Below are 19,637 nucleotides of genomic sequence, written 5' to 3'. Positions count from 1 at the left end.
GTTGATATATCCAGTGGCAGTCAACTGAAGAAAACTGATTTTGCCTCTCCTAGCAGTTATCAATAGCTTCTTGGTTACAGGTGGAACTATGTGCCCAAGTCTCTACTCTGTGAAGGGACTTTGTCTGTAAGTCTCTCAGGTCCCAGGTCCATAGCACCTTCCAGTACTGTTACTCTGGAGGTGGGGGAAGGTAAATATGTATATGTGGCTCTTTGGAGAGAGTCTTAGTTACTTTACTATTTCTGTGATAAGACACTATGACTTGTAGAAGAAAGCATTTAATTTGGGGTTCATGGTTCTAGAGGGTTAGAGGCCATGACCATCATGGTGGACAGCATGGCAGTAGTCAGGCAGACATTATGCTAGAGTAATAGCGGAGAGCTCACCTCTTGGGACACAAGCAGGAGGCAGAGGAAGAGAGAGACAGAGACGGAGAGATACACACAGGAAGACAGAGACACAGAGAGAGAATAACTGGGAATGTCATAGGCTTTTGAAACCTCAAAGTCCACCTCTAGTGATACACTTCCTTCAACAAAGCCACACCTCTTAATCCTAACCAAGCAGTCACCAACTGGAAACCAAGTATTCAAAGATAGGAGTGTAAGCCATTCTCATTAAACCCACTACGGGGAGATTCAACACTAAAGCCACAGCACTGGCCTTCACCCTATGCACATCAGGACACCATATATGAGGCCATAGTCGTCAATAATCTGAAGGAATCTAACAATATATTACAAATAGAGAAGTTTTTTAGCAGGATGGTTGGAGGAGCAAGAACAGGGAGCCAGCATGGAAGCAGTTAAAAAAAATAACACGCAGTCAGAAGGTAAGCATACAAGCATACAAACACATGTATATCCCTATTAGGCATCAGTACTTGGGAGAGATTTTTATTTTTTGTGTTTTTTTTTTTTTGAGACAGGGTTTCTCTATGTAGCCTTGGCTGTCCTGGAACTCACTCTGTACACCAGGCTGGCCTTGAACTAACAGGGATCTGCCTGCCTCTGCCTGCCTCCCAAGTGCTGGTATTAAAGGTATGCACCACCACTGCCCAGCATTAGAGCAGTTTTTAAGTGTACTTTCCTTTGGTTCAGTGCTTGTGTGGTAAGTAGAAAAAAAATCCACTAAGTAAAGCAAACAGCTATGTAGCTAAGGATGACCTTGAATTAATCATCCTCCTGCCTCCATCTCCCAAGTACTGAGATTATAGGCATTTTCTATCATGCCTAGCTTAAGTTTGGACATTTAATTATCATTGGTGACAATTCCTATTACTTCCCAGACTGTTTTGCATTGGCTACAAGTGTTATGTTTTCTTTCCTTTTTTTTTTAAATGGCAATTTGTAGGGCTGCTTGGGATATGTGAGACCTGGCTCAAATTCCCCTCCCATCCCCAAAATCAAAAACCCAAATAAATACAAAAAGAACCAGTTTTTTTTTTTTTTTTTTTTTTTTTTTTTTTTAGAAAAGTAAAGCAAACAGATAAAGTTTTGTTCTCGGGACAGTTGAGGTGTTGGGGTCAGCATTTGTGGCTCCTAGGAGAGTTCTCTGCTCTCACCCCCACTGGCTTATGCATTTCCTTTATTAAACACTCCATACAGTATTCACAGGGTTGGGAATGGTCTTGTGAAAATAAACATTACTTTTGTGATTCAGTGAAGCCTGATTGTCTCTCCTGATGGACAGAGGCTGGTGCCAGCCCCGCCCCCTTCCTCTTCCTTCTTCCAAATGGACCTTGGTATACTGTGGAATGATCTCCACAATGAACTTACATGCGGTCACCTCCCATGGTAACATGTTTATATCCATGGAACGATGAGGGTGCTGTTTGCTCTCCCATGCACGTGTTCTGCCACTGGGCTACATTCTATCCCTGACGGAAGAAGGAAGCGGTCTTGACAATTGCAGACATCTTGGCGTCTGAGAAGGAGCAGGGTCAGAAACAATGGCTTTGTCTGGGAGGGTTTCTGGTGTAAAGAGTATCCCTGAGGATGGCAGCAGGTTGCTTCTGCTTTCTCCAATTTCTCTTTCCTCTAGGTCTGAAACAAGGATGGAAGCGCAGGTTCAGGCTTGGAGGAAGAGCTGTAGACTGTTCACTGAACTCATGGCGAGGACTCAGGACAGTGCTCAACAACACGGAGTCTCTTTGTCTCCTCTTCCCATTTCTCCTCAGGGTGTTTCCTCTGACACATATCTTGTGAAGGCAATTCTCCATTTCACATGTTTTCTCCCTTCCCTTCCTCCATCATCCACTAATTTCCGTCACTTATCTAATGTAACTATTAAGTAACAGGATGTATGAGACCATGGGGACACAGAAGCTATTGCTAGAAGGTCTGCACCCAGGACACTTACAGTTAGGTGGTGATAGTCACCCTCCCCATCTCCTAGGACCTTGCAAGAGAAGGGAATCTTCAGATAGAGTCATTGCTTCTTCATCCACGGGTCACTACTGAGGATTTGGTGAGCCCTGCTTTGGGCACTGCTTATATGAATTAGACAGAACTCCAGAGACACACTTAATTCATTTCTGTTTCACTTATTGTGAAGACTTAGATCTTGCAAAGGATCCTTTGGGATGGAAACAAATGGAGGGTTGAGTCTTGTTTAGCCAAGATGCTACATTCCTGGAATGTGGAACTATCCTCACCAGTGGTTGACAGGTTGATTGGTACTCTGTGTACAGATAAAAGGAATAACCAGGGAAAGGAAAAACCAAGAGCTGTGGAAATGGCTAGTGGAGCCCTGGGGATTTTCTAATGTACTAAGTGGGTCTCTTGGATGAGTTGGGTATCACCTGCTCTATTCTGGAAGTTCCCTAATCTCTCTCTCTCTCAACTAGGGGCAGAGCAGTGGAAGAAGAGAAACTTCCTCTGTTGTGGCAACATAGAGGTGGCTGAGTGATAAGATCCCTTCTTCTAGCATGTTCCTTGTACAACTCCCACCTGGATGGAGCAGGAGAGGCTGTGCCGACCTTGTAGATCAGCCTGGACCTCCTGGTCAGCATCCTCCTCAGAGCCGCCTTTACATCTTCCTTCTTCAGGCTGTAGATGAGCGGGTTTAGCAACGGGGTCACCATACTGTACTGCAAAGAGAGCACTTGCTCCAGGACTGAGCCAGATGCTGGGGTCATGTACCTTGGGAGGAATTACACAAAGGAGCAAAGTGAATTCAGGATGAGGATCTCAATACTGCTGGCTGCTATGGTCCATCACACTCCTGCTGACTGTTACCATGGCAATTTCAAAAATGATTGATCACTGGGAAGTCAGTCATTTCTGTCTTCAAAGGTATCCAAGCATGAGTGAACTCACAGGAAGGAACTCTCCATGAAAACAAGTTTTTCTGTGTATTAAGGGGTTCAGGTTAGGACAAGGCTTGTGCATTTCCATAACATTTCCCTCTCTTCAGAGCATCTTGGCTAATAGTCATGATAACATTCCCCATTACTCTATTCACAACAGTTCGGACACACTGTGTTCTCATTTAGTGAGGATTATTTCTTGCAAAATTATGTGTCTAGTTCACGATACTCCCATTATTTCCCACATGGATGGCCCTGAGGTCTACTCTTACAACCATAGCAAATTATTGATAATAATAATAATTAAAGGTGTATGAGTGTTTGTGTGCATGTGTGTATGTGTACTACATGAATTTATGGTACTCATGGAGGTCAGGAGAGGGTTCCTGGTCCCCTGGTACCCTGGAACTGGAATTATGGATGGTTATAAGCCTCCATGTGGATATTGAGAACTGAACCTGAGTCCTTTGCAAGAGTAGCAAGTGTCCTATCCACTGAGCCATCTCTCCAGCCCCAAACACTATTTTTATAATGCTTGGTGGAACAGTTTGGTTTTTTTTTTTGGTTATATTTTTCTTTGGCTTAGAAAAAGAGACAGAAATGGTGAATAAAATGAGAGATAAAAATGGGTTAAGCAACACATATGATTTTAAAATCTTACGATTAAATTATCGGGCATATCTTAAGTATCCCTAGGATTATTTCCCAAAGAAACGTTATTACTTTATCAACAACATTATCTTCACTGGAACAAATCCAACATATCAAGAATGTTCCTTATGGGCTCTGCTTGATTTGATTAAAGAAGGTATTTAGGGGCTGGGGAGGAGGTAGCTCAGTGGTTAAGAATGCTGCTGCTTTAATGGGGGATTGTGGTTCAGTTCATAGTACACATGTCAGACAGCATATGACCGCATGTTTCTCTGGCTCCAGAGGATCCAGTGCCCCTGTGTGGCGTCTGCAGCGCGTGTGCGTGCATGCGCATATGCGCGCGTGCGCGTGCACAAACACACACACACACACACACACACGCACACACACACACAATCTTTAAGGAAAAGGTATTCATCTAACTAGAATTTCTAATGATCTATTTTTGTAATGTGTCTGTGAAATGAGCAGAGCAAATCTTATTGTCACTTTACGGTCTATGAGAAAACTGAAATAAAGGGAGGTTCATTCATCTGCAGCCTCAGATGAGCCTTTTGAAAACCACACATGGCTAGTCCACAGCAGAGCAGGGCTGGAGCTCAAGCCTTGAAAATTCCAGGATGATTCTTTCCTGCTGCATCCATGCACTGTTCTGTTAGGAGAGGAAAACACGACATTTATGACTAGGAACACACCTGTAAACCCCTGAACCATAGAAGATGGTGACTACAAGGAAGTGTGAAGAACATGTGGAGAAGATCTTGCTCTGACCTGTGGATGAGCTGATGCTCAGGGCTGTTGTGATGATACAGCCGTAGGATCCCAGCAGTAGGACCAGAGTACCAAAACCTAAGATCACCAGGGTTGTCAGGATGGAGATGACAGTAGTGTAGGGTCAGAACAGACCAACAAGAGCACTGGGGGAAATCTCATAGGCAAAGCTGTGGATTAGGTTTGGGCCACGGAAGTGCTCTTGAGCTAGCAGGAAGGTGTTAATCAGGCTAACACTGATTCCTATGGCCCAGGATATATATAACTGCAAGCCCAGAACATACCTTTCCACTCATAGTGACCACATACAACAATGGTGACACACAGCCTGGAACTGGTCATAGGTCATGGCATAAAGGAGGCAGGCTTCAGTGGCCCCAGAAAATACGACCAGGGCAATCTGAATAAAACACCCAAGGAAGGATATTGTCTTCCACTCGGAAATAAGGTTCCTTAGCAACTTGGGTGCAATGACTGAAGAATAGAAAACATCTATGAGGGAGAGGTGTCTCAGGAAGAAATATGGGGGTATGAAGGTGGGGATCACAGCTGATCACCAGCAGCATCAGCAAGTTCCCCAGGACGGTCAAGAGGTAAACCACCAAGAGCAGTGCCCGAGTGCGAGGGATGCTGGTCAGTCCGGGGCACAAACTCAGTGACATTTCTAGCTTCCATGGAGCATTCAAACATCCCCGTCTCAGGGATGTCCGGTGCTGCTATGCATCCCAGAAATGATGAATTAAACTTTTGACTCAGGGGGATTACGAGGCAGTGGCGTCTCTGCTGTGTCGGATTGTTAGCGCTTCCTAGCTCAGGCAGTGATCTCCTGGCCAAAGTGGAGAAGGTGAGTAGGAAATATGCAGAGGACAAGAACTAGAAAAGGAGGGAAGGAGAAACAGGGTTAGAAAAGGAGAAAGAAGAGAACCTAGGTAACAAAGAGGACCCTAAGAGAGACACACATAAATCCTCCTAGGAAGGGGAAAAAGACAAGCTCTCCTGAGTAAATTGGGAGCAAAGAGGGCAGGGGTGGGGTGGGAGGGGAGAGGGGAGGAGGGAAAGGGAGTGGGGAAAACATATAGCTCAATTAAAAAAAAATAGGCCACTTGGCTACCCTAGTGAGCTCCCCTGATATCAGTCAAGGAGAAAGCAGAAATGGCTCAGTTTTCAACATAGACTAAAATGGTCCAGAACCTGCTTTCCCAAGGTAAATGCTGGAATCCTTACAGCTTCATGCTTAGGTTTGTACAATACCTACAGATAAGCATATGCCAACCTTATTTTAGAGCTAGCAACCAGAATCCAGAAGTGAAGGTGTGTTATGCATCAGCCAAGGTGGCTGTTTCACTTTCTAGAATTGAACCCAACATCCCAGACTCTCTAGCCAATGATTAGTGTTGCCACTTTAGCAAGGAACTTGAAGGTTGCAATTTTAGTGTGTATCAATCACTTCCTAGACTCTAGTCTGAGGTGTAGGGGATAAACACTGGGTCTATGGAATGGGTCAGAAGGAAGTTCTTTGCTTTCTTACCCATGTAGATATCTTGAGCTACAAAAATCTTAAGACAAGTTCTTGAAGAGAAAAAAAAAAAAAAAAAAAAAAAAAAAAAAAAGAAACAAGAGAAAGAAGCTGAGGATAGACCCAGGACTCTGAGAGGTATTATGTTCTGTTATGTTCTGTTTCCTAAGGGAGTCAAACTCAGCCTGTAGGACTGCCTGGCACAGTGATTCCGCAGTAAACATTTTGGCTGGCCATCTGATAGAAGTATTGTGACCCTTCATGATGCTGCAAGTCCTTTATCTTTCCTCATACATTTGTAAATCACTTGAATTTTTCATTAAAGATATCAGCAGGGGCTGGGCGGTGTTGACACATGCCTTTAATCCCAGCACTTGGGAGGCAGAGGCAGGCAGATCCTTGTGAGTTCAAGGCCAGCCTGTTCCACAGAGAGAGTGCTGGGACTCTCTATGTAGCTCTAAAGCTACATAGAGAAACCTTGTCTACAAAAACAAAACAAAACAATATTGGTAGGGTAGGCCAGAGGGCTTAGTGGTGAAAGGTGCTTGCCACAAGGCTAGTGATATCCCTGGGACCCACAGAGTGAAGGGTGGAAGGAGAGTGCTGACTCCAGCAAGATGTCCTCTGAACTCCACACACATTCACTGTCACACATGTGCCACCCCCAACAGATGAGAAAGTCTGGAAAACTAGGTGTTTGCTACTGAATAGGAACCCTTGTCCCGGTGTATGCTAACTCTAGCAGAAGTGTCACACAGTTCCATGGAAACTGGGCAGGCAGAAGCTCTCTAGTGGGAGTGAGGACAATGCCCTCCTCTGCTGTCACTGCGCCCTCTGGGTTTAGCACAAGAGTCCACAGATGCCCGAGATCCTCTGAACTGGATACGGATAAAGCCACGTGAAACTTACATCGCTCACTTTCTGAACATTACAGATATCATCTCCCAAAAAGGTGGGCAAATAATGGTAGGACAGACAGTTACGGGGTTTAGTTTAGTACAGAGGGAGGTGAAGAAGTCACCTCTCTTCTCAAAGGCTAGCAGAAGGTTCATAAACGAAGATCTGATTTCCACCCTCATGGGTTCCCAGAGTGGGCAGTTTTGGGAGAAGATGAAATTGAATAAGACTTATCCTTACCTGGATCCCTTAGTGGAGGGATGCCCAGAGAACAACTTCGCCAGCACTGCACAAAAGCCACGGGTATGACTTGGTTACTGTGGGCTTCCCTTGACTTATTCCTAGGGGATACAGGCAAGGGATTTCTGGGCACTAAGCTCTTTAAATTTTGGTTATGCACCTTGGTTGGTTATCAGCAGCCCACAAGAGACTTCTGAATAAAGATTCATCTCCATAGTCCTTTTGTTCAAGGGGAAGGGTAGTTTTCCTAAATTCTGCTTTACAAATAACAATGGCCAGAGGGACTTTGAGTCATCTTTACACCTTGGAGAGTGAAGGGGGTCCCTGGAGAGCTTGAGCGGGTCTGCCCTGAGTCTGAGTAGGTGCTCCAGGCTGACTCTTTCTTTGTGTTTCTCTTGCTTTAGTGGGTTACATCACACAGGAGGACCCAGAGGTGGCCAATAATCTGTTTTTAGTGCTATTATTATGTAAATATATCACTGATATATGAGATATGAGTAGGTTATAGGCATTCACTGTATACGTGCACAAAATTGTGAAAAACAAACACACAACCCTTTTACCTCCAGCACTGCCCAGTTCTGCTTTTGTATCTATTTTGCCTCTTCCCCTAGGATCCCTCCACAGAGATGCATCCTTATTAACTAGAATGTCACTGTGTTGTTCAGACACCTCCACAAATCTAATAAAATGTTTGGCTGAAAAAAAGCTGTGAAAAATTCTGGACAGTATTTCCAAATTAAACATTCCTTTCACTGAACACATATGCAACTTAACATTCTCAAATATGAAGTTAAAAAATCCAAACATGGTCTCTTACTCTTGAATTATTGTTGTTTCATGCACACACACACACACACACACACACACACACACACACACACACACACTTATAAATACGACCTGAAGAGTTTATTTAATGTTGCTCATATGTGTATGTGTTTAGGGCTGATTGTTTGAGATTGAATCTCCTATTAGGGGGCTCATGCCTGGAGTAGACTAATTACCTCTCTCTTAGCAGTCATTCACTGCTTGGGGTTCTTCTTCTAGGGGTGGGGACTTGATTTCCCCCATCCACATTGGGGTGTCAATTGTTGTCATTTTTCAGGTTTTGTTTAGGTAACCATATTGTTGAGATTTCATGGGTACAGCTTCCCTGTCATGTACAGAAAGAAATATCTTGCAGCAGATGCCCTGTTTCTCTGGCTTTTACAGTCTCTCCACCCCTTCTTCCAGGATGTTCCCTGAACCTTCAGGGTAGGGCTTGTGTTGTAGAAGTATCAGCCGGTGTCAGCACCCATGGCCAGCATTCTGTGTATTTTGACCAGCTGTAGATCTCTGTAATAATTTATGCTTCAAAACGATGCTTCTTAGTGAATCTGGGGAGGGGGAGAATAGGAGGGGTTGGAGGGAGCAGAAGGATGGGGCAAATGATGTAAACACACCACTGTCTTCTGACCTCCACATGCATACACAATATGGCAACAAGCTCACAGCATACACACAAAATAAGTAAATAAAAACACAATAACATGTTTCAAAAACTAGAAATGGCACTGGGTGGTGGTGGCACATGCCTTTTATTTTAGCACCCAGGAAGCAGAGGCAGGTGGATCTTTGAGTCTGAGGCCAGCGTGGTCTATAGAGTGAGTTCCAGGATAGTTAGAGCTACACAGGGAAACCCTGTCTCAAAAAACCAAACCAAACCAAACCAAACCAAACCAAACCAAACCAAACCAAACCAAACCAAACCAAACCAAACACTAAACAAAATAAAAAAGGAAAGAAGGAAAAAAATATTGTTTGAACATTTCATACATGCATATAATGTGTTTGATCAACTCCATTTTCCATCTCCTCTCCTCCCCTCCAATTCCTTCCCTATTCTCTCATACCACCATTCCCTTCCAATTTCAAGTGTTCCCTCCTTCCTTCCCTCCCTCTCTCCTTCCCTCCTCCCCCCCTCTCTCTCTACACACACACACACACACACACACATACATCAGTCTGAAACAGGGTCTCTTTATGACATAAAGTCCTGGTTGTCCTAGGACTTGCTGTGTAGACCTGACTGGCCTCAAACTCACAGAGTTCTATCTGTCTCTGCCTCCCAATTTCCAGGATTAAAGGCATGTGCCACCAAGCCCAGCTTATTTTTGAGAATTTCATATGAGTTCTGTATTTACATAATTTCATCCATCCCTTTGTATTGCTGCATCTGCCAGTGTCTTTATTTTTTGTGTTCAGGTTGATGTGAAAATTTCTAAGTATTTATTTAGGTTTCTAATTCTTAGCATATAATTCTTTTAATAATATGATTAACTGTGTTCAAATATTACACATACATTTACTTACATGTATGAGTCCATGTGAGTGCCTGGCATGAAAGTGCAGGTGGTGGAGCCTGGAAGAGGGTGTCAGGTGCACTGGAGCTGGAGTCACAGGTGGTTGTGAGTTGCCTGACATGGGAATCTGACTCAGTGGCAAATGCTCTTAACCAATGGCTGGTCTTCTGGTCTTTCCAGCCCCTGACTGATTCTGCTTACAAATTTGTGTATTTACCTTGTATCTATTTCTTACTCAGTTTCAACAGATGTCTCTTCCATGAATCATTCCCCCTAATCTCTCCATATGGAGAAGAGGAGAAAGGTTATAGTCCCCTTGGAGAGGGACTCCCTGCCCCCAAGGGTTCTTTACATTCAAAGTTACTGGAGTGCTGTGCATCCGTGACTGCTTTTGTAGAGATCTCTGTTCAGTTCCCAGCACCCATATGACAGCTTATAACTGATTCCACCAGCACGGCACACATGTGGTACACATACACACTCGCACGCAAAACACCCATGCACATGAAATAGAAATAAGCCAGTCTTCAAAATATTCAAGTTATATAATACTGGTCAATCAATCCCCTATTTGCAGCATATGGATATCCTCGCTGTTAGTCTCTTCTATTCATCTTATTGTATTTTTAGCTGAAGACTGTTTCACAGGATAGGTGTAAGAATCAATGAGTTCATTAGAGACCAGTGTTTGTTTTCAATAACAATGCTGCACTCTAATAACCATGTAAATGGTTTTTCTTTTTTTCAGTATTTGTGCAGAATGAACTATGAAGAATTTGTGGTTCTTTATTTTTTAATTTAAATTAGAAACAACTTTATTCCACGTATCAATCCCAGTTCCCTCTCCCTCCCATCTTCCCCTGCTCCTCACCAACAGCCCCCCAGCCCCTGCCCCGTACACTCCACAGGGAGAGTGAGGCCTTCCATGGAGGATCATCAAAGTCTGTCACATCATTTGGAGCAGGGCCTAGGCCCTCCTCCCTGTGTATCTAGGCTGAGAGAGTATCTCTCCACGGGGGAATGGGCTCCCAAAGTCCATTCGTGCACTAGGGATAAATACTGGTTCCACTGCCAGAGGCCCCAGAGACTGCCCAGGCCTCCTAAATGTCACCCACATTCAGGGGGCCTGGTTCAGTCCTATGCTGGTTCCCCAGCTGTCTGGCTGGGGCAATTTGTGGTTCTAAAGACAAGCAACTGAAAAAACCAGACGGACCTCAGCAAATAGTCTTCTAAAAAGATACTGTTTTTTGTTTCCCTTTCTTGATCTTTCATTTAAGTACGGTGTGAAAATAAATTCTGGAAGTGGAAAAAAGAATCTAGATTGTTTTACATGATCTTTCTTGTGTCTTGGCTGGTTAGGCCATTGATTGAGTTTTGCAGTTTCCATCTTATTAAGCAATGGCTGATATGGATCACAAAAGCAAAGCTGAAAACCGCCAACAATCACATTAAATGCAACCCTGATTTGTAACTTTCAATTTTTATGAGTAATTGAGCTCTCTCTCTCTCTCTCTCTCTCTCTCTCTCTCTCTCTCTCTCTCTCTCCGGTCTCTGGAATGTTAATTAGCATCAGTGCAAAGAATATGAGGTCATTTAAGGTACAGGACATGGGTATTCAGCTGGATCGTTGAGCCTTTTGGTGTGAAAAATGCAATGGGAAAAGACAGCAAAGCATCTGTCTGATCTCTTCCAAACACAGGGAAAATACACATTTGTAGGGACACCTGTGACCCCACAGTGGGGGTGGGGTGGGGAGCCCTTTCCTTTCAAAGCGTCTGTCTGATCTCTTCCAAACACATTGGTCAGAGGAAATATACATTTGTAGTGACACCTGTGAGAACCACGGGGGGGGGGGGGCCGGCTTTCCTTTAAAAGGCTCATCTACCTTAAGAAACGAGTTTATAGCTGGGTGGTGGTGCACACCTTTTATCCCAGCACTCAGGAGGCAGAGGCAGGTGGATCTCTGTGAGTTTGAGGCCACCTTGTTTAGAGAGTGAGTTCCAGGACAGCCAGGTCTATACACAGATAAACCCTATCCCAATAAACCAAACCAAACCAAACAAAAACTAGTTTATAAGAAAATCTAGATCTCTTATTCCCATCAACTGAAAAATCAGGGACATTTCATAGCCATTTTATCTGATCCGTGGTCTCTGACCAAGTCATGTGACGTCTGTTTCAGTTGTACTCTTTGTCTTTAGAAAGCTGACTGACTGTTGGACTCATAACCACGAGCCAGCTGGGTTGAATTAGGGAGGTGACTGAACATTCCTGTAGAAACCCGAGAAAGTCTAAATCTACACTGATTAATAGAGTAGCTTTTAGCATCTTGAAACATGCCTAGTACATACAGAGAAAGATGATTTTAAGTCAAATTGAATTGATTTAAAGTGGAAATTTAGAACTGATTGAGTTGTCGGAGAACCTTTATGTGTACTGAGAAACAGTGTTTCCCTATTAGATGATATTTTCTCCCAGGCTTATTTGGCAGTGTCTTTTGATTGGGGATTTGAGATGATTAATATTTAGTTATTATTGAAAGGTGTGTATTAATTCCTGTCATTTTGTTTATTTTGAAGTGTTTAGTATTTTTCTTTTTTCTTTTTCTTTTTTGTTTTTTTATGCATATAGAGTATTTTTTATTTAATTTTATATAACAAAGTCCAATTGAATGAAAACAAACATTTATACACAATATTTGGGAATTTGGGCGTCGTTCTTTCCAAACTACTTCCTGCTGGTAAGGGGCGCTGTCTTGGGGGATTCGAAGAAGATTCAGATATCCTAGCTGTAGTCTGTAGGGCTGTTTTGTCCAGCTGTTTGGAATGTAGGATCAGCTTGTACTCTGTTTCAGGCGGTCTGGTGTGATCAAACCACATTAGTCTGGAAGGAATCCACATCTTTTCATTTTCTGTGGAAACAAAAATAGAAATACTTTTCCCCAGTAACTTGTTCTTCAACTTAAATTTTGGAGTCAAAGCGTTTTTTTTTTTTTTTTTTTTTTATTATTTTACATGTCGATCCCAGTTCCCTCTCCCTCCCTCCCTCCCTCCCCCCAAGCCCTCCCTCCCTCCTTCCCTCCCTTTTGCCCTCTCTACCCTCTCCCATGCACTCTAAACACCCTCCCCTCCCAACCCCCCACCACAATACAATATGTAGGGGAATGCCATCCAGTTGGGGTCATGTAGATCTGACAGGTCCTGTGAAGTAGGGACTAGGGCTTCTCTCCTATCTCTAGAATAAGGCAGTTATCCCTCCATGGGGGATATGTTTGCAAAGTCCTTTTGTGCACCAGGGATACATCCTGGCTCCACTGTCTGAGGTCTCTTAGGCTGCTCAGACCTTCTGGCTGAGACCCATATTCAAGGGGGGTCCGAGTCAGACCCCTGTTGGCTTCCCAGCTATCAGTCTAGTGGCCCTTAGCTCCTCCTTGTTCAGGTAAGCTGTCTCTATGTACTTCTACCGAATGGTCTTGTCCTCTCCATCTGCTTCTGGGTTCTAGTTTGACTCAGTGTTTATGTATGGGTGTTTGCTCCTGTTTTCAACAGGCATTAGTTGAGGACTCCATGGAGAAGTTAGTTGTTGATCTCACTCTCCGGGAAGGGCATTTATGATAGCCTTTCCACGGAAGCTGAGATTGTTAGTTGGGAGCAGTCTTGTAGTTCCCTCGACCTTTCTTTGTGTTCAACTTTATCTTCAAACCAATATTGGCTCCCTCTTTTATGTTCTCTCTCTCTGTCTCTCTCTCTCTTTCCTATTTTCCATTCCTAACCAGGCTCAATCCTCCTGGTCGCACATGCCTTCCTCTCCTCCCTCTCATTTTCTCCTACTTCTCTCTCCATTAGCTGTCCTCCCCCACTATACCTGAGGTCTGGGGGACTTGTCCCTTCCCAGTTCTGTGAGGGACTTTATATGAATCTCTTAGAATACAACTTGTATCCTAGTTCCTCTGGTGATGTGAATTATAGGCTGGTGATCATTTGATCTAGGTCTAAAATCCATATATGAGTGAGTACATACTGTGTTCCTCTTTTTGTGACTGGGTTACCTCATTCAGGATGGTTTCTTCAAGTGCCATCCACTTGCCTGCGAATTTCAAGATACCATTATTTTTTTCTGCAGAGTAGTATTCCATTGTGTAGATGTGCCACATCTTCATTAACCATTCTTCAATTGAAGGGCATCTAGGTTGCTTCCAGGTTCTTGCTATTACAAATAGTGCTGCTATGAACATAGTTGAACAGATGTCTTTGTTGCATTGATGTGAATCCTTTGGGTATATGCCTAAGAGGGGGATTGCCGGGTCCTGTGGTAAACTAATTCCCATTTTCCTGAGGAACCGCCATACTGATCTCCAAAGTGGCTGTATGAGTTTGCACTCCCACCAGCAGTGGAGGAGTGTTCCACTTTCTCCACATCCTCTCCAACATAAGTCATCACTGGTGTTTCTAATTTTAGCCATTCTGGCAGGGGTAAGATGGTATCTCAAAGTTGTTTTGATTTGCATTTCCCTGATAGCTAAGGATGTGGAGCATTTTCTTAAGTGTCTTTCAGCCTTTTTGATTTCCTCCATTGAGAATTCTTTCTTCAGTTCTCTACCCCATTTTTTAATAGGGTTATTTGGTGTTTTGTTGACTAGTTTCTTGAGTTCTTTGTATATTTTGGAGATCAGCCCTTTGTCGGATATAGGATTAGTGAAAATCTTTTCCCAGTCAGTGGGCTGCCGTTTGGTCTTGTCAACTGTGTCCTTTGCCTTACAGAAGCTTCTAAGTTTGAAGAGGTCCCATTTATTAATTGTTTCTTTCAGTGTCTGTGCCCCTGGAGTTATGTTCAAGAAGCGGTCTCCTATACCAATTTGTTCAAGGGTACCTCCTACTTTCTCTTCTAAGAGGTTCAATGTGGCTGGATTGATGTTGAGGTCTTTGATCCATTTGGACTTGAGTTTTGTGCATGGCGACAGACATGGGTCTATCTGCAGTCTTCTACACACCCTCATCCAATTGTGCCAGCACCATTTGTTGAAGATGCTGTCTTTGCCCCATTGTATAATTTTAGCTGTTTTGTCGAAAATCAGGTGTTCATAGGTGCGTGGATTAATATCAGGATTTTCAATTCGATTCCATTGGTCTACCTGTCTATTTTTATGCCAATACCAGGCTGTTTTCAGAACTATAGCTCTGTAGTAGAGCTTAAAGTCAGGAATGGTGATGCCTCCTGATGTTCTTTTATTGTATAGGGTTGTTTTGGCTATCCTGGGTCTTTTGTTTTTCCATATAAAGTTGATTATTATCCTTTCAAGGTCGGTGAAGAATTGTGGTGGGATTTTAATGGGGATTGCATTGAATCTGTAGATTGCTTTTGGTAAGATTGCCATTTTTACTATGTTTATCCTACCTATCCAAGAGCATGGGAGGTCTTTCCATTTTCTGGTATCTTCTTTAATTTCTTTCTTTAGAGTCACAAAGTTCTTATTATATAGATCTTTTACTTGTTTGGTAAGCGTTACACCAAGATACTTTATGTTGCTTGTGGCTATTGTAAAGGGTGATGTTTCTCTGATTTCTTTCTCTGCCTCTTTGTCGTCTGAAAAAAATAGGGCTACTGATTTTTTTGAGTTTATCTTGTATCCTGCTAGTTTGCTGAAGGTGTTTATCAGCTGTAGGAGTTCCCTGGTAGAGTTTATTGGGTCGCTTATGTAAACTATCATATCATCTGCAAATAGAGACAGTTTGACTTCTTCCTTTCCAATTCGGATCCCATTGATCTCCTCTTGTTGTCTTATAGCATTAGCTAGAACTTCCAGTATGATATTGAAGAGATATGGAGAGAGAGGACAGCCTTGTCTTGTTCCTGATTTTAGAGGAATTGGCTTAAGTTTCTCTCCATTCAGTTTGATGTTGGCAGTTGGTTTGCTGTATATTGCTCTTATTATGTTTAGGTATGTTCCTGTTATCCCTGACCTCTCTAATACCTTTATCATGAAAGGGTGTTGAATTTTATCGAAGGCTTTTTCTGCATCTAGGGAGATAATCATATGGTTTTTCTTTTTCCGTTTGTTTATATGGTGGATCACGTTGATAGATTTTCGTATGTTAAACCATCCCTGCAATCCAGGTATGAAACCTACTTGATCATGGTGGATGATTTCTCTGATGTATTTTGAATTCGGTTTGCCATTATTTTATTGAGTATTTTTGCATCGATGTTCATCAGGGATATTGGTCTGTAGTTTTCATTCTTAGTTGTGTCTTTGTGAGGTTTGGGTACCAAAGTTATTGTGGCCTCATAAAAAGAGATTGGCAATAAACCTTCTGTTTCTATCTTGTGGAACAGTTTGAGGAGTAGTGGTATTAGTTCTTCCTTGAATGTCTGGTAGAATTCTGCACTGAATCCATCTGGCCCTGGACTTTTTTTCGTTGGAAGGCTTTCGATGACTGCTTCTATTTCATTTCGGGTTATAGGTCTATTTAAGTTGTTTGTCTGTTCTTGATTTAATTTTGGTAAGTGATAGTTATCCAGAAACTTGTCCATTTCCTTTGAATTTTCAATTTTTGTGGAATACAGATTTTCAAGTATGACCTGAAAATTGTCTGGATTTCCTCTGTGTCTGTTGTTATGTTCCCCATTTCGTTTCTGATTTTGTTAATTTGCATGTTCTGTCTCTGCTTTTTCGTTAATTTGGATAAAGGTTTATCAATCTTGTTGATTTTCTCAAAAAACCAACTCTTTGTTACATTGATTTTTTGTATTGTTTTCCTGGTTTCTATTTTGTTGATTTCAGCCCTCAAGTTGATTATTTCCTGGCGTCTGCTCCTGCTGGGTGAATTCGCTTCTCTCTGTTCTAAGGTTTTCAGTTGCGCTGTTAATTCATTTATGTGACTATCCTCTGTTTTCTTCATATGGGCACTTAGTGCAATGAACTTCCCTCGTAGCACTGCTTTCAAGGTGTCCCATAAGTTCGGGTATGTTGTATCCTCATTCTCGTTGAATATTAGAAAGTCTTTAATTTCTTTCTTTATTTCTTCTTTGACCCAGGAGTGGTGCAATTGCACATTGTTAAGTTTCCATGAGTTTGCAGGTTTTCTGCTATTTGTATTGTTGTTGAATTCCAATTTTAAAGCATGGTGGTCCGATAAGATACAGGGGACTATTTCTATTCTCTTGTATCTGTTGAGGTTTGTTATGTCTCCTAGTATGTGGTCGATTTTAGAGAAGGTTCCATGTGGAGCAGAGAAGAAGGTATATTCTTTTGTCTTTGGATGGAATGTTCTATAGATGTCTGTTAGCCCCAGTTGAGACATAACTTCTGTTAATTCTTTTGTTTCTTTGTTGAGTTTCTGATTTGTGGTCCTGTCTAGTGTTGAGAGTGGTGTATTGAAGTCTCCCACTATAAGTGTGTGAGGTTTTATATGAGCTTTGAGTTTTAGTAGTGTTTCTTTTACGAATGTGGGTGGCTTTGTATTAGGGGCATAGATGTTCAGAATTGAGACTTTGTGTTGATGGATTTCTCCTGAGATGAATATGAAATGACCGTCTTCATCTCTTTTGACTAGTTTTGGTTTGAAGTCTAGCTTGTTAGATATTAGGATAGCTACGCCTGCTTGCTTCTTATTTCCATTTGATTGGAAAATCTTTTCCCAACCCTTTACCCTGAGGTAATGTCTATCTTTGGAGCTAAGATGTGTTTCTTGTATGCAGCAGAAGGATGGATTCTGTCTTCGTATCCATTCTGTTAATCTGTGTCTTTTTATAGGTGAGTTAAGACCATTAATGTTGAGGGTGAGTAAGGACCATTGATTGTTGATGGTTGTTTGATTTAGGTTTGTTGTTGGCAGTGGTATTGTGAATATATTTGTTCTGCTTCACCCTAGGTTTCTGGTGTAGTTGGATTATCTGTTGCCTACATTTTTGTGGGCGTAGTTACCTTCCTTGGGTTGGAATTTTCCTTCCAATACTTTCTGTAGGGCTGGATTTGTAGATACATATTGGGAAAATCTGGTTTTGTCATTGAATATCTTGTTCTCTCCATCTATATTGACTGAGAGTTTTGCTGGATATAGTAGCCTAGGCTGGCATCCGTGTTCTCTTAATACTTTTAGAACATCTATCCAGGACCTTCTGGCCTTGAGGGTTTCCATGGAGGAGTCAGGTGTAATTTTGATAGGTCTGCCTTTATATGTTACCTGTCCTTTTTCCTTCGCTGCTCTTAATATTCTTTCTTTATTCTGTATGCTAGGTGTTTTGATTATTATATGTCGAGGGGTCTTTTTTCTTTGGTCCAGCCTATTTGGGGTTCGGTATGCTTCTTGTACTTTCATGGGCATGTCCTTCTTCAGATTTGGAAAGTTTTCCTCGATGATTTTGTTGAATATGTTTTCAGCACCTTTGAGCTGGGCTTCCTCACCTTCCTCTATGCCTATTATTCTTAGGTTTGGCCTTTTCATGGTGTCCCACATTTCCTGGATATTGTGTGTTAAGGATTTGTTGGATTTATGGTTTTCTTTGGTCGATGAATCTATTTCTTCTAGTTTATCTTCTGCGCCTGAGATTCTCTCTTCCATCTCTCGAATTCTATTGGTTATGCTTGTGTCCATGGTTTCCGATTTTTTGCCCAGCTTTTCAATTTCCAGCTTTCCTTCCATTTGTGTTGCCTTTATTTTCTCAATTTCGGTTTTCAAATCTTGAACCGTTTCCTTCACCTGGTTAATTGTTTTTTCTTGGCTTTCTGTACTTTCCTTAAGGAATTTGTTCATTTCTTCCACTTTTTTGTTTGTTTTTTCCTCTATTTCTTTAAGGGATTTTCTCATATCTTCTTTGAGGGCCTCTATCATTTTTATGATGGTGATTTTTAAGTCGTACCCTTCTGCTTCCTCTGCTTTGTTGTTGTGTTCCATTCTAGTTGGTGTAGATTCCCTAGATTCTGGTGGTGTCATGTTTGTCTTTCTGTTGTTAGGTGTTCTCTTGTATTGCCTTCTTCCCATAGTTTCTTCCTGTAGGTGTTGGTGGTGTCTCTTCCCTCTCTCTATGGTCCTTCCCAGATGGGCTTATGTGGATCAAAGATTCAATGTCTGTATCTCTGTGTGGTCCAAGCTCTCTAGGAGGCTTCTCTCTGGCCAATAGCCGGCAGAAGAGGACGAGGGCTGGACTGGAACTTGAGAAGGTTTTGCAGGGTAGTGGGATCTCACTGGAAACTGGCGCTCTCCAGCTGAGACCTCGTTCTTTGGCAGGGGCCCGGATTTGGGGGTCAAGGATCTTGCCTGCAGGAACTCCAAGTGGACCCGCAGAGATAGGCGGATCTCTGGGAGGGGCCTGGGACTCCAGCAGAGGACTGGAGGCGGGGTCAGGGACCAAGCCGGTGGAAATTACAGGTGGTCCCACGTGGATAGTCAGGTCTCCTTTGTTCGGAGTTGCTCCGAGAGGTCTCCGAAGAGTGTTTAGTATTTTTCTAATTCTCATCTGCTGGAAGCTTTCGATACATTTTGTATGTTTTGTGTTTAATGATGTAAAATAGAGAAGCTGAAACACAAAGAAACTGACAAACTTGGCATGGCACAATCAAAATAATGATTTCCTCAGAACAAATTTGCTATGACCGTTATAAAGCAAACACAGAACTAATACACAGCAAGATACAGTACCAGCCAGTGTCCTTGCCATACTTCAGATGGCTTTGCAGGTCATTTAAGCTTCCACTGGGCTTGGGGACATGTCCTTGGGTTGAGCTTTGGATAGGCGGGACACCTGCTAGATGCTGCAAACAGCCCCTACAGGAAGTTGCTGCCTTGTGTTGTGTGTAGCTGCTGTAACCATTGATTATAGTATCTGTTGCAGAATATTATTTTAAGATGTGTTACATTTGTTTATGCTGTGGATCATTTGTCTCAGTGGTTCAAAGATGTGTTGCATT

The 19,637-nt window shown here is 42.5% G+C and overlaps 1 protein-coding gene across 1 annotated transcript; it reads right to left on the bottom strand.

Annotated features, from left to right (window-relative positions):
• Positions 1 to 665: 665 nt before the first annotated feature.
• Positions 666 to 5,394, bottom strand: LOC127226217 (olfactory receptor 8S1). Its single transcript, XM_051190156.1, is given in 4 exon segments — positions 666 to 726; positions 2,952 to 3,143; positions 4,657 to 5,256; positions 5,258 to 5,394. Coding segments are annotated over 4 exon segments (990 nt in total).
• Positions 5,395 to 19,637: the final 14,243 nt, after the last annotated feature.

Source organism: Phodopus roborovskii, unplaced genomic scaffold (assembly GCF_943737965.1).
Source record: "Phodopus roborovskii unplaced genomic scaffold, PHOROB, whole genome shotgun sequence".
NCBI lineage: Eukaryota > Metazoa > Chordata > Mammalia > Rodentia > Cricetidae > Phodopus > Phodopus roborovskii.
Note: the sequence above shows the minus strand (reverse complement) of the source record. Positions and strands in the feature narration are given on the sequence as shown.